This window comes from Phocoena phocoena, chromosome 18, assembly GCF_963924675.1.
Source record: "Phocoena phocoena chromosome 18, mPhoPho1.1, whole genome shotgun sequence".
Classification (NCBI taxonomy): Eukaryota; Metazoa; Chordata; class Mammalia; order Artiodactyla; family Phocoenidae; genus Phocoena; species Phocoena phocoena.
The window spans coordinates 50,495,068-50,509,867 of record NC_089236.1 but is presented as its reverse complement, the minus strand read 5'-3'; the positions used below and the strand labels follow the sequence as shown (position 1 = coordinate 50,509,867).

The 14,800-nt window shown below is 39.9% G+C and overlaps 1 protein-coding gene across 5 annotated transcripts in view; it reads left to right on the top strand.

Moving 5' to 3' along the window:
• Positions 1-14,800, top strand: part of TBC1D4 (TBC1 domain family member 4) — a 210,703-nt gene that overhangs the window by 149,589 nt on the left and 46,314 nt on the right. For all 5 annotated transcript variants that reach the window (XM_065895799.1, XM_065895798.1, XM_065895796.1 and 2 more), the window contains exons 8-10: positions 5,123-5,242; positions 12,673-12,747; positions 14,071-14,297. In XM_065895799.1, coding sequence (XP_065751871.1) covers positions 5,123-5,242; positions 12,673-12,747; positions 14,071-14,297 — 422 coding nt within the window. The remainder of the gene's footprint in view (positions 1-5,122; positions 5,243-12,672; positions 12,748-14,070; positions 14,298-14,800) is intronic.

Sequence of the window (14,800 nt, the reverse complement as noted above, 5' to 3'; positions counted from 1 at the left end):
AAGGGACGATATTTTTGTGCACGTGGTTTAGAATGTGTTCTCAGCTGCATGTAGGTAAAGCAAGACCACTGGCAGCAACATCTAAAGAAATCATGACATATTTACCTCTTGATAACACTAATTCAGGTTATGTCTTAATCTCACTCTATTCAGAACAAACCACATATCGTGTGATAAGTGATTCCTTAATTATTTATTGTACAAGCACTTCTAGAGGACCTTCTATGAATCAAGCTATGTGATAATGGTGACAAAAAAGACGTGAATAATGACGTAGCCTACAGAGAAGAGCTCAAATAATCCAAAAGGGAATGCAAACATAAATAGATACATATAATAGAGGCAACAAGATGGCTTTTTAAAATTCCTATTAGTTTTATTTTATTTTTTTATATCTTTATTGGAGTATAATTGCTTTACAATGTTGTGTTAGTTTCTGCTGTACAACAAAGTGAATCATATATATATACATATATCCCCATATCCCCTCCCTCTTGAGCCTCCCTCCCACACTCCCCATCCCACCCCTCTAGGTCGTCACAAAGCACCAGCTGATCTCCCTGTGCTATGCAGCAGCTTCCCATTAGCCATCCTTCGTACATTTGGTAGTGTATATATGTCAGTGCTACTCTCTCACTTCGTCCCAGCTTCCCCTTCCCCGCCACATCCTCAAGTCCATTCTCTACGTCTGCATCTTTATTCCTGCCCTGCCACTAGGTTCATCAGTACTGTTTTTTTAGATTCCATATATGTGCATTAGCTTACTATTTGTTTTTCTCTTTCTGACCTACTTCACTCTGTATGACAGACTCTAGGTCCATCCACCTCACTACAAATAACTCAATTTCATTCATTTTTGTGGCTGAGTAATATTCTACTGTTTCTATGTGCCACATCTTCTTTATCCATTCATCTGTCGATGGACACTTAGGTTGCTTCCATGTCCTGGCTATTGTAAATAGTGTGGCAATGAACATTGTAGTACATGTATAACAATATGGCTTTTTAAAAGAATGTTCAGTGAACACAGAAGTAGCTACATGTTTGCTTTGGAGCTGGAATGAAGAGTAAGGATAGAGGAAAGAATGAAAGAATTCAAGAGGAAGAGATTTTTGTGGGGGGTGGAGCTGGAGTTTTAGGGGAGATAAAGCTTTCTAATCAGAACAGTTGAAGAATTGTGTGGGTTTTTTTTTTTAACATCTTTATTGGAGTAAAATTGCTTTACAATGGTGTGTTAGTTTCTGCTTTATAACAAAGTAAATCAGCTATACGTATACATATACACATATCCCCATATCTCTTCCCTCTTGGGTCTCCCTTCCACCCTCCCTATCCCACCCCTTTAGGTGGTCACAAAGCACCAAGCTGACCTCCCTGTGCTATGCGGCTGCTTCCCACTAGCTATCGATTTTACATTTGGTAGTGTATATATGTCCATGCCACTCTCTCCCTTCGCCCCAGCTTACCCTTCCCACTCTCCATGTCCTCAAGTCCATTCTCTACATCTGCGTCTTTATTCCTGTCCTGTCCCAGGCTCTTCAGAACCACTTTTTTTTAGAGTCCATATATATGTGTTAGCATATAGTATTTGTTTTTCTCTTTCTGACTTACTTCACTCCGTATGACAGACTCTAGATTCATCCACCTTGCTACAAATAACTTAGTTTCGTTTCTTTTTATGGGTGAGTAATATTCCATTGTATATGTGTGCCACATCTTCTTTATCCATTCATCTGTCGATGGACACTTAGGTTGCTTCCATGTCCTGGCTATTGTAAATAGAGCTGCAATGAACATTGTGGTACATGACTCTTTTTGAATTATGGTTTTCTCCAGGTGTATGCCCAGTAGTGGGATTGCTAGGTCGTATGGTAGTTCTATTTTTAGTTTTTTAAGAAAGCTCCATACTGTTCTCCATAGTGGATGTATCAATTTACATTCCCAAGGAATTGTGTTTTAAGAAAGGAACATTAAGTGCAAAGTTAAGTGGTAACTTTGTAACCATGAGTGGACATACTGCTTGGAGGCCCTTCAAGGACATACTGTTTTTTTTTAGGGTTTGCATGGGAATTATGGGGAAATAAGGCTGGAAGGCTAGGCAGCAGTGGGATGATGAATAGCCTTAAGAGCTAGATGAGACTTTGTCACTAAAGGACTTCAGGTAAGAGCGTGAGAGGATCAGATGTGTGGCTGGTTGGGTAAGGGGGTTGACAGTGTTAGGACTGATGTCACATTCTCCAATTAGGAGACCTTGGTAATAGAATACGTGAGAAGTGATTCATTTATCAAGTGCATACTATGTACTAGGCAACAGAGATGAATAATGACAGCTCTAACTGTAAGAAGAAACCAACATGCAATCAAATGAATTAAAATATGGAATATGGTGTGATTGGCACAGAGATATAAGTATGTACCAGACAAGAGATAACACTGGGACACAAATAGATTGAATGATTCCGTCTTGAAAAATGTATTTTGTCTCAGAGAGAGGGTAAACTGGAGCCCTGGAGATGTGAGGGAGGGACTGAGTCAAGAGCAATTTGGGAGGCATGATCCTTAGGACTTAGTGACTGATTGGATAGATATGTTTAGGAAGAGAGAGGGGCTTGCTGGGAGACACTTCAAGGTTTCAGATTTGGAGGAATTAGATGTAATAGCTAGGAAATACAGAAAGAAGGCAAGAGCAGGCCGAAAGATGGAAATAAGAAATAAGAATTCAATTTTGGAAGTGTGAGATTTAATTAGAGTAATGGATTTGGTGCTCATAGAATTTGAGCTGACATTATAAATGTGGAAGACTATGAACTTTGTCACAGATTTGAAGTCGAAGGAGGGTGTTCTGAGGAGCACCCACATTTCAGGCAATGAGTGAATTAAAATGGAGCCAGTGATAAAGACTGAAAGGGAATAATGAGGTAGAAAGATTTATTATGGTGAATGACCAGGGTAGGAGAAGAGTTCAAGCAAGAAGATCAACAATGTCCAATGACATAGGAAGGTCAAGAAACATAAGGAGTCTGTCATACAGAGTGAAGTAAGTCAGAAAGAGAGGGACAAATACCGTACGCTAACACATATATATGGAATTTAAGGAAAAAAAATGTCATGAAGAACCTAGGGGTAAGACAGGAATAAAGACACAGACCTACTAGAGAATGGACTTGAGGATATGGGGAACGGGAAGGGTAAGCTGTGACAAAGTGAGAGAGAGGCATGGACATATATACACTACTAAACGTAAGCTAGATAGCTAGTGGGAAGCAGCCGCATAGCGGAGGGAGATCAGCTCGGTGCTTTGTGACTGCCTGGAGTGGTGGGATAGGGAGGGTGGGAGGGAGGGAGATGCAAGAGGGAAGAGATAAGGGAACATATGTATATGTATAACTGATTCACTTTGTTATAAAGCAGAAACTAACACACCATTGTAAAGCAATTATAATCCAATAAAGATGTAAAAAAAAAATAAAGTAGATCTTGTTAAAAAAAAAAAAAGAAACATAAAGACTAAAATCTGTTCATGGCTTTGATTAAATCAGTCATTGGTGGTGATAGTCATGTTGACCAGAAGGCCGAAGGCAGTACGTGAGGAGTGATATGCATTTTCTATATGATGGAGGGCGGTCAAGATCACAGAGGAGATTTTAACAAATTGTGTATGTTTTCCTGTCAGTATACTTAAGTTCCTCCCTGCCTCTGTCTCTTTCCCTCCCTTGCTCCCTCTTTTCCTTTCTTCCTTCCATTTATTCACCTGGTATTCACTGAGTAGCTGCTATGTCAGGCATTGTGCTAAGTGCCAATACGATTTCCCTATTTTCGTTGTGTCATTCATCTCAAAGCCTTAGAATGATGAGTCAACCCAGTCCTTATACACAGCCCGAGCCCAGTCCAGCTCACATCTCTATCTATTGTTTTCTTTCCTTTTTGATTGTGATCATGTTTCTTTTAGCAGTAACTCCTTAGATGACCACATGGAGCCAGCTCCAGTATGGACCTCTATTGCCTCCTGCGTAGACTGTCCTGAAGCCTTCAATCTGATCTTCCAGTCTCTGATTTCCCAGTCCTTTAGGTGATTTTTGAACAGTCCTTTCACGTAAATCTTCCCAAAACATTAGTTTCACAGTGATGCCCCTCCGCTTGTAAATTGTGATCAGTGATTCTTCCTAATTATCCAGCACTTAAGACCATTCAAGGTTTTATCTCCAGCTTCACTTTCCCACTTTCCACTACTTCCCTCTGTTTTAGTCAAACACCTGTACTGACACCCTGTCCCGTGAGCATCCCAGCCTTTATGATTTTGCCAGCACCATCCCCAGTGTTGGGAAAGTCTTCACCTCCTTTTTTCTGCCTGTCTGAATCCCATGTATCCTTTTCTTCCTGACCATTGAGACCCATAACCCATGGTTCCATATTTGATTCTTATGCGTTGCTTTGTGTCACTGCTACAAGTGAACGTATTTCCTCCCCAAGCAAAGGATGAGTTTTCTCTCTTGGAAGCTTCCTGGCACTACGAACCATGTAATATACATAGTAGCTATTTACCTCTATATAAGATAAAATATTTAGAGAACCTCATATGGTGGACACATTGTAGATTCTCATACAGTTCAGTACCATCAGTCAATACTTGTCGATTGAAAAGATAAATGACTCACTCACAAATGAAAATGGAATTATAACAAAGGCATTAGCAGAATCCAGCTTTACTAGAAGATGCTTTGTTCTTTGAAACCAATTTTTTGTGTTTTCCTTGGTAATCTGGATTATGTATTCCAAGTATGTAACTTGGAAAGGGATGGTTATAGTTGTTAATCAAAATAACAGCAGTAAAAATGGGCATCTCAAGTTTAGTTTTTGTTAAATGCAGCAGGAATATATTAGCAGAAAGGAAAGACATAAAGCAAAGATCTTATTTCTGTCTTTTTTATTGCTTACAATATTAAAAATTAATCTCTTTTGCTTACAATCTGTGTGTTCACGATGTGGAACCTAACTTGTTACTTCTTGATAGAGCTACAGAAGAATTCTCCTGCTTTTTAGTGGCTTAGCCATAAGCCTGTCTTTAAAGCTTCATTTAACCTTGAGTATTTCCAACCTAAAATGTATGTTTTTCTTTCCATAGACTATTTCAAATAGTACAATCCCAGAAAATGCGACGAGCAGTGGAAGGTTCACACTTGACATTCTGAAAAATAAAGCTAAGAGATCCTTAACTAGCTCCCTGGAAAATATCTTCTCAAGGGTAAGATTAAACTGAGGCTCTTTAAGGTATTAATTATGTCTGTGTTTTCTAACTGCTTCATTCTCAACTGGCTCACCGAACATTTCCTCTAAAAAAATTTTAAGATAACTTTAAGTTAGTTAACACTTATTTAAAATAATCTCTCAACAAAAGTCTCATTTTCAGGTCTAGATTTATTCTGGTGCCTCTGATATCTGAATTTGAGCAGTTGAGATATATGTGTAGGAGAGGGGAAATAATAGAATATTGATGGCCAATCCTTTAAGAACGTTTTATCATTTGCCACATAAAGCTATAAAGAAGCCCTTCTTTCACTTATTCCTAGGAGCTGATAGGGAATGCTGAAAATAGTGAGTATAAGTTAACAGACATGCGTATATTCCATTCAGTGAATTTATATATTCTGTTTAAAAATAAGCAAAATTATTTCTCTTCCTCTTCATTTTCCCCTTCCTGAACAATTCACTCCTAACGCTGTTAGACGAGACACAGCAATGTAGATGTCTCGGGTCTGTAAGGCAGGGAAGCCACAGTGGCCTAGCACAGGGGGACAGAGCCTGTATGGGTTGCTCTGTATAGGGGTGACCCAGTGCAGCATGTGGACACCAGAGTGCGGTGAGGAGGGTGTCAGCCTACGGGGGCAACCTGGTTTCTGGAAGTGGAGTGAGAGCCGGTGAAGAGGACATCCTGCAGAGGGATGGCTCAGAGCCAGAGTGGAGGGGAGAAAGCATTCAAGGCGCCCAATACAAGGATGGTGCCCATGGGTGGGGAGGCTGGAGCCTGAGTGGCGTGAGGAGAGTGTGAGGTGTCAATTGTGGAGGTGGGTTACACACAGGGAACTGATCAAATATGTAAATGTTTAAGGATAGTGGGATTCTGGGAGAAGGGAATTACAAATATGAAAGGGGAGGAAATTAGAATGAGTTCTGTGTTGTTGGATTCAACTCAGAGGTAGCAGTATGGAATCTTGGTTTTCTATTTTGAGCAATAGAATTACATATATTATGTTCTATGTAATGTATATGTGTTAATATATGCGTGTGTCAGTAAATGTGTACCTACGGTTCCTGACTTTGTCCACTGATAGGAGCTGAGAACCGTTTTCCTATACGTGCCAGAAAATAAATTAAGCCTGGTTGGATGACCCAGATTTTAGGTCTGGCACTCAGATTTTTTTCTTATTTTTTATTTTTTTGCGGTACGCGGGCCTCTCACTGTTGCGGCCTCTCCCATTGCGGAGCACAGGCTCCGGATGCGCAGGCTCAGCGGCCATGGCTCACGGGCCCAGCCGCTCCGCGGCATGTGAGATCTTCCCGGACCGGGGCACAAACCCGTGTCGCCTGCATCGGCAGGCGGACTCTCAACCACTGCGCCACCAGGGAAGCCCTGGCACTCCTATTTTGGTTTCTATATATCATTCTTTAAGAAGGAACCATGATCCTGGGAGAAATGGCTAGCTCCAGAACTATAGGGAATGTAGAAGGTAAGTCCAGAGCATCGTGGTGTTCTAGATAGTAAGGAAATACTCAAAGAAAGGTAACAGGATGTCACAAAGACATAAAAACCTTGAAGGGCTTCCACTGGTGACATCTGAGGCAATGAGTATCAAAATAAATGATAGCAACAGATAGTGACTTGTTGTATAAGATAGGAAACTAGAAGTCTGTTCTGATAGGAAAAATAAATTAGTACATTGGAAATTTGATCATGATCAGGATGTTTACTGGGTAGAATTAATACCTGTTAATTACAAAGGGGAAAATAGTAACTTTACAATGGAAAAAGCTGGCAGGCACCACCTTAATCAAATGATCAAATTGAACATCTTCAGCAATGGGACAAATTGAAATCCTGTGCCACTGATACAAAGAACACAGTGGCACTTCTGTGCTATTCCTGCCAAAGGGGCAGTACCTGGATCTAATCTTGAGGAAACATCAACAAACCCACATTGAGATACAGTCTACAAAATAACTACCTGTTATCTTCAAAAGTGTTAAAAGCAAGAAAGTCAAGTGCAGTAGTGCATTGGGACACAGTGACTTGTGATGTCTGGTGTTCTTATTTTTATTTCTTTGCTAGAACTCAAAATACTTTTATGGGTAATTTCTGTTGATGATTGAGATTCTTGTTAATTCTAACAAAAGCCTTGCAGCGAGCATGGTCATTTGACAATGCTATTATTTTATTAGCAGAAAACAATTTAGGAAAAGAGCCTCTAGAAGATTTGTCGGAAGTGTGTTAATGCAGCTTTTCATAAACTTCTCCTACCTCTTCATCTTCAACATTTATAAATCAGTTATGTTCTTTCTTTCTCGCTCATTCCTTCCCTCCCTCCTTTTCTCCCTCTCTCCTATGGTTTTCAGTGAGAATTTTAGTAGAAAGATCGTTTACGTAGGTGGTCAGAGGATCCGATTTCCAGATCTGACCCTAGCAGGTTTTATATTTATTTACCTTTATTTACAAATTGTTTACCTTTTCTAAGCCATTGTTTCCCCACTTGTGAAACGGGCATACTCATACCTGCTTAGGTCATATTACCGTGAGGGTGTAATGTCAGTATATCAGGAAAATATCACACTGTAGGTATGAGCTGGTACATACAGCAGTGGTAAGCTCTGAAACCTCTGTCATTTATAAAAGGACACAAGGGTATTTAGAGTGTGACGCTCTTTATCCCACTGAGTACCTTGGCATTCTGCACAGTACGTGCACGGCTGACTTTGAAGTACTGCTTACATAGCTTTGTACGGCTGTAATGACTTTTCAGCAAGGGCACTGTCAACCTGTTTTGGTCAAGGTGGATACTGTAGCTTTTGTGTCCCAAAGTGCTGGTAAGTACCACAAATTATGTGACCTAACAAGGTCTTAGACCTAACAAGGTCTTACTTGTACCATATGCAGCAGAATGGACTTCTTGAGAAGGTTGGCAGCTACCCATGTTGTATCAAAGGTTACACAGTAAAGGGTTTTTGTGTACTTCTGAAACTTGTCAGTTTATTTTTTTCTCTCTGAGTGACATAGGAGAAAATTGACACTCCAGTCATAGTTTGGCTCATAACTGCTGCTATTTTTAAAAGTCAGAATATTTTATTTAACTAACTATAGTTGTTTATGAAATAGGATACATTTTGAAAATGCTTTAATGCTTAGCTCATTAGCAATTAAAAAGTGGGTCCAAGGCAAAAAGGCTTGACACACGCATTACCAAATCATAACATAGTTAAACTGAAAAAGCTATCTGCGCAAAGGTGAAAAGACAGACTCTTGTATTCTGGTTGTTTGTTGCTTTTTCTTTTTTTTTTTTTTTAATTAATTAATTAATTTGTTTTGGCTGCGTTGGGTCTTCGTTGCTGTGCGCAGGCTTTCTCCAGTTGCGGTGAGCGGGGGCTACTCTTTGTTACTGTGTGCAGGCTTCTCATTGCGGAGCATGGGCTCTAGACATGCGGGCTTCAGTAGACATGGCTCGTAGGCTCAGTAGTTGTGGCACATGGGCTTAGTTGCTCTACAGCATGTGGGATCTTCCCAGACCAGGGCTCGAACCCGTGTCGCCTGCATTTGCAGGTGGATTCTTAACCACTGCGCCACCAGGGAAGTCCCTGTTGCTTTTTCTTAAATTGAAGCTTTCCAAAAGAGGAACATTTCCTAATATATTTATTAATGTATGTTTATAGTTCTAAAAGAGAAATATTCACTAATATAAAGTGTAAGTCATTAGAAAACGGTCATCAAGGGACTTCCCTGGTGGTGCAGTGATCAAGAATCCGCCTGCCAATGCAGGAGACACGAGTTCGAGCCCTGATCCTGGAAGATGCCACATGCTGTGGAGCAACTAATCCTGTGCGCCACAACTACTGAGCCTGCGCTGTAGAGCCCTCGAGCCACAACTACTGAAGCCCGTGCGCCTAGAGCCCATGCTCCGCAGCAAGAGAAGCCACCGCAGTGAGAAACCCGCGCACCCCAATGAAGAGTAGCCCCCGCTCACCATAGCTAGAGAAAGCCCGTGCACAGCCGCGAAGACCCAACGCAGCCAAAAATAAATAAATTTATAAAAAAAAGAAGAGTAAGTCCTCATTTCACTTTCTCTTCAGAGTAACAGCCATTGTCCTCACTTGCTGAAGTGTGTGAATTAATGATTTTGGTAGAGTATAATTTTAAAGTAGGTTTAGTTTTCTTTGTGTGTACAAAAAACTCATGGATAAAACACTCCTATGAGTAATATGTGTCAGTTAAGTGTTTTTCTAATGATGGAAGTTGTTTGATATCCATCTGACTGCTTTCTCTATTGTGACCAAATAACCTGTTTGAGATAACCAGGCAGGTTGGCATGTAAGTAGCAGCTAAAAAATAGCAGAAAGCAACATGGCCCATTTTTCTTTTCCACACACACGAACCCAATAATTTATCAGCTAAATGTATGGTTTATTGCTGGAAGTATGTCAGGTTATAGTATAGAACTGAAGAACTGAAAGAGCCTTCATCAAGTTCTGGGACATTTGCAAAATAACCCTTAACCAATGTAGGTTACTTGGTTTTATTTGTAATTCTACTTTTCACAAAGCTCTATCTTCAGGAGGTACTATTGAGTGAGAGCTCAAGAACCTCACTTTAAAGTTGTACTCCCTGAATTCAAATTGCTGCTCTGTCCTTTAACTGTGTAAACATTGGCAACCTAATCTGTAAGAACTTCAGTCTCCTTATCTGTAAAGTTGAGCCAAAAAACTATGCCTACTTCATTAGAATTATTGTGGGGATGAAGGGGGCAATGCATGGTAAAATGTTTAACATAGTACATGGCACGTGGTAAGCATTCAGTAGTATAGATGCAGCTGTTTGTTTTATGATTGATATCGTTGTTATTTAGGGAGCCACCGGAAATAGAAAACTATAATTGATATACATAGATAAGAATAAATATTGCTTCTGTGAAACAAGGTAGGATACCATAAATATAAAGAGTCCATGGAGAACAGGAAAGAACTCTTACAACTTTCTGACTGTGGACATAAAAAGAAAAATTCAGTAGAAGGCTAGGAAACTAGTGTTGAAAAAAAACTTCCGGAAAGTACAGCAAAATGACAAAGAAATAGAAAATAAGAGAACGAGGTTAAAAGTTTTCTGGAGATCCAAAAGCCAAATGGTAGGCATTCCAGAAAGAAAATGCATGCAGAAATTTTCAAAGAAATCATTTAAAAGTTTTCTTAGAGCTGATGGACATGTTTCAAAATGTAATGGGCTCTGAAGATGCACAATAGAAAGACTGACTTAGATTCTGTTCCAGAGAAATAGCAGGGCACACATACAGCTCAGGAATCACAATGACATTCGACTTCTGTACCGAAAGACAGTTGAGCAATGTTTACATATTCTGAAGGCACGTTTCCAGGCAGAATTGTATATTCAGCCTAACTATTAATAAAATATAAGCATAGAACAAAGACACTTACAGACATGTAAATGAAAAAATAATTTACTTCCCAGTCTCCTGTTCTCAGAAAGCACCTGGAGTATATGTCCCACCAAAATGACGAAGTAAACTAAAAAAGAGGAAGACATGGGCTCAAGGAAGCAGAAATTCCAACATAGAATAGCATCAAAGGATATTTCTAGGTTGATGGTGAAGGATAATACTGGAAACATCTATTCAGCAAACCTAAATTGCTACCAGTCCAGACTGGGGCAGGAAGACAGAGATCTCCAAAATGGGTAGCTCAAAGAAAAAACTATGCAATTAATAGATTATGTAATGTTTGACCATATTGAGATTTATTGGTAATAGATTAATGATAAATAAATTAGTAGTAATAAACTGGTGATTACTGAGGTAGTTGTTAACTCCATGAAGAACAAATTGTACAAGATGTGAGTTGTATTAGTAGTAAAATATGTAGCTCAGGTGCAAACAGTATTTACAAGGTCGTAAAAATCTAAGCACAAAATATTGGTTTAACCGACGCGTGGTATAACTCTACTGAGAGAAGAGGGGAAGAGAGAAGTGTGTATGGGGATGGGTAATGAAGTAAGAATCCTAAAGTCTCATCTTCCAGAGTAGGAAGTCAATGGATAGTGCCTAAAATGGAAAGATTAAGGAAAAGGAATGTAAGCTGAATAACAGAAGCATTGATATAAGTAATTTCAAGTGTTTGCTTTTGGGGAATGGGATTCAGCATGTGAAGGAGGGGGCTGGTGATTGCCACTTAACATCATAAGTTTGGTAGCACAGTTTGACTTTTGAAACTTTGTGTAGGTATCACTTTGATTAAAAATTAAAATGAGGGCTTCCCTGGTGGCACAGTGGTTGAGGGTCCGCCTGCCGATGGGGGGGGCGCGGGTTCGTGGCCCGGTCCGGGAGGATCCCACGTGCCGTGGAGCGGCTGGACCCGTGGGCCATGGCCGCTGAGCCTGTGCGTCCGGAGCCTGTGCTCCGCGACGGGAGAGGCCACAGCAGTGAGAGGCCTGCGTACCGCAAAAAAAAAAAAAAATAAAATAAAATGAAACTTAACCCCCCCCCAATTAAACCCAAGAAACGTTTGGAGACACACTTTAAAATTGTAAAGTGCTATAAAAATATTGTGCGTTTTTTCATTGTGGAGAGTCACTGTCACACTGACTTGATGTATTTCTAGTTATTCTTTTTAGAACTTTCCAATGTGTTTTAGAGTTATATAGAACATCTTGGTCTGTATTTTGTCTCTTAAGACCTTCTATGTGATGTGGTTCCTATCCAGCCTTTCCATCGTCTTTCCTTCAATACTTGACTTCAGTTTCTCCCTACATGAAGTATAGAGAGAAATAGATGAGATGATCCCTTTGGTTCTTTACTTAGATCGTCACCAAAGAATTGTGAGAAAAGAAAATTGAGAACCGATTCACGAATATTGAAGCAAACTTTTATCTAGTTTTCTAGAGAGACTTTATTGAAGTGGTTTTGCATTATGGAATAATGAATGAAGCTAAATCCATACATTTTAGGATGCAGTTTTCTTTTTTAAACCTGTGTTTATTATAATCCTATAATGTAAATTATGATCTAGGTTGTAGGGAGGTTGTATGTATTAAACCATTTTCTTTTATAACTGTTGTGGTTTTTTGTGCTGTACTTTCCACATGGGTGTTTATCTGTATGTGACACCAAGTTCATGGGACTCTCACTGATGTTATGGGTGAATAATGTTTGACTTTGTAACCAAAGTCACTTCAGTAAGCTTGGCCTGAATATCTGGTTATCTAACGGATGATTTAGAAGTAATGGAAGTAGATTGCAGACAGTTCTCTTTGCCATGCTGGAATGGCTGTTAATACTGCCAGCAAATTTGAGCGAACCCCAAAAGGATCAATGTAGTGCTAATATGAAGAGGCAACTGCCTTTTATAGGTTTCAAGTAAAAATTCAAACCCTATGAACGATTGAATTTTATTCTCTTCACTCAGGGAGCGAACAGAATGAGAGGTCGGCTTGGAAGTGTGGACAGCTTTGAACGATCCAGCAGTGTTGCTTCAGAGAAGGTATCTAAGCAGAGCTTCCTTTTTGCCTACTATTGCAACTTGGTAAAAACCAACACTAATATGATGATATGCGTGCTTAGTTATTTTGTTATGAGCTCTTTATGACTTCTAAAAAGTAACTATTTGAGCCTTTATTATTTTAAAGAAGATTCTGGCTCTTAGCATGCTGCCCTTTATTCAACTGAGGATTTCTCTTGCTGGGACAGAACACATCCCTTGCTGTCTGACTCTGCTCTGTCAGGCTTTTTACTGTTTGGAGATAGTATACTTTGGGGGACAATATTTGAGCAACTGTTGATCCAAGGCCATAGAAAAAGGAGCCGTATGATTATTGCACTTATACAGTGATCTTTTGATCTTTTGTTCTCTCCTCTTATTACTTCCCCCTCCCCCATATTTAACGCTTTTAACTGCAACATTAGGCTCTTCTTTATCTCATAGACAATTCTCAGTAGGTTTGGTTTCCTGTTTCCTGTAACATGTAACCTGAGGCGAATGCAACCTATTTTTTTTAATGGAAAAATATTAAAATATGTTCACTAAACTTTGTGTTGGTAGAATTGAGGACTTAGTCCAGTTATGAGTCGATTAGCCCTAACCAAAGTTTATCAAGCTAAACGTTTCAACAGTGGAGCCTGTTCTGGAAAGTATAAACAGCATACTTGCCTAAATTGAAAGATTTATGATGTCTACCCATGCAATATGAGAGGCATTCTGGCATAGCTCACTTTTCATTCATTTCCTGTTTTTCATGTCTTTTAAAAAATTTTTTACCTCAGGGAACACGTAGTTAGATAGAAGCATCCATGGTGAGGGAAGATACTTAACAGGCTTTATTTTATTTTCCTGAAATCTTTGCCATGAGACTTGGACACTTAAGCGTTGTGATATTGTTTTGACAGTACAGGAAACATGCAACCGATATGTCACGGAAATCAGTAGATACGTAAATACAGACTCCACCCTCTTTCGGTCAGGATCTCTTTTCATCTTTCTGGCAACAGTGAGAACAGTACAGTAGCTGTAGAGCATTTTACCACAAAGGGTTAGGGCAAAGAATACCTCCTCTTATCATCCCTTTCACTTTCTGGCCTACCTTTACGGATGCTGTCTTACAGCTGCTTATCAGAAGAAATGGGTGGTGGCGATAGTGATCAGCCTTCAGCATGGATTGAGTAAAAAAAACAAAAAACAAAAAAAACCTACAACAGTTTGTCATGACTCAGGAGGAAGAAGAGGCACCCTGTCACGGTTGAGCTCTGCTTCTGAGCAGGTCTGCCATGATCGGTGTAGGAAAGAAAGGCCTGACTTCTTGCGTTTCAGGACTGCTCCCCAGGAGACTCCCCGCCAGGGACCCCACCAGCTTCCCCACTGTCCTCAGCTTGGCAGACGTTCCCTGAAGAGGATTCCGACTCCCCGCAGTTTCGGAGACGGGCCCACACGTTCAGCCACCCACCTTCCAGCACGAAGAGAAAGCTGAATTTACAGGATGGGAAGGCTCACGGGCTTCGCTCCCCTCTTCTGAGGCATAGCTCCAGCGAACACTGCAGGTGAGTCCAAACCTCCCTCCAGAAGCTGGAACAAAATTCTCCTGTCACTCTCTTCTGACCACGGTGGAGTCAAGAGTTATTGTGACTTCATGCTGTAGCCAACATTTAGTTTTCAGAAAAATAAATGGAATTATAAAAACCTTCGTTACTAAGGGAAACAGGCAAGCTTTAAGGCACCCGGAAGGAGAAGAGTTAAAGCATTTTGGATGGAAATATATATTTTTTTTTCCCCAGAAAAATGGAGAAAACAAGATATCAGGCAGTTGTTTTGTCTGGAAAACCTCTGACAACGCATGTTCCTCAGTGTCTCTTTGACGATGTCTTTCATGAAACAGTCAGCAAATTTGCAAATAACATAGCAGAACTTCCTGTAAGCACAGGGGTTAAAAAAATCACCTACGTTACTTTTATACATGAGATAAAAATTGGCTGTGTTTTATTTCATAATAAATTAAAGCCAAATGTGAAAATTGTTAAAAATTTTATCTAGAATAAAATGATGT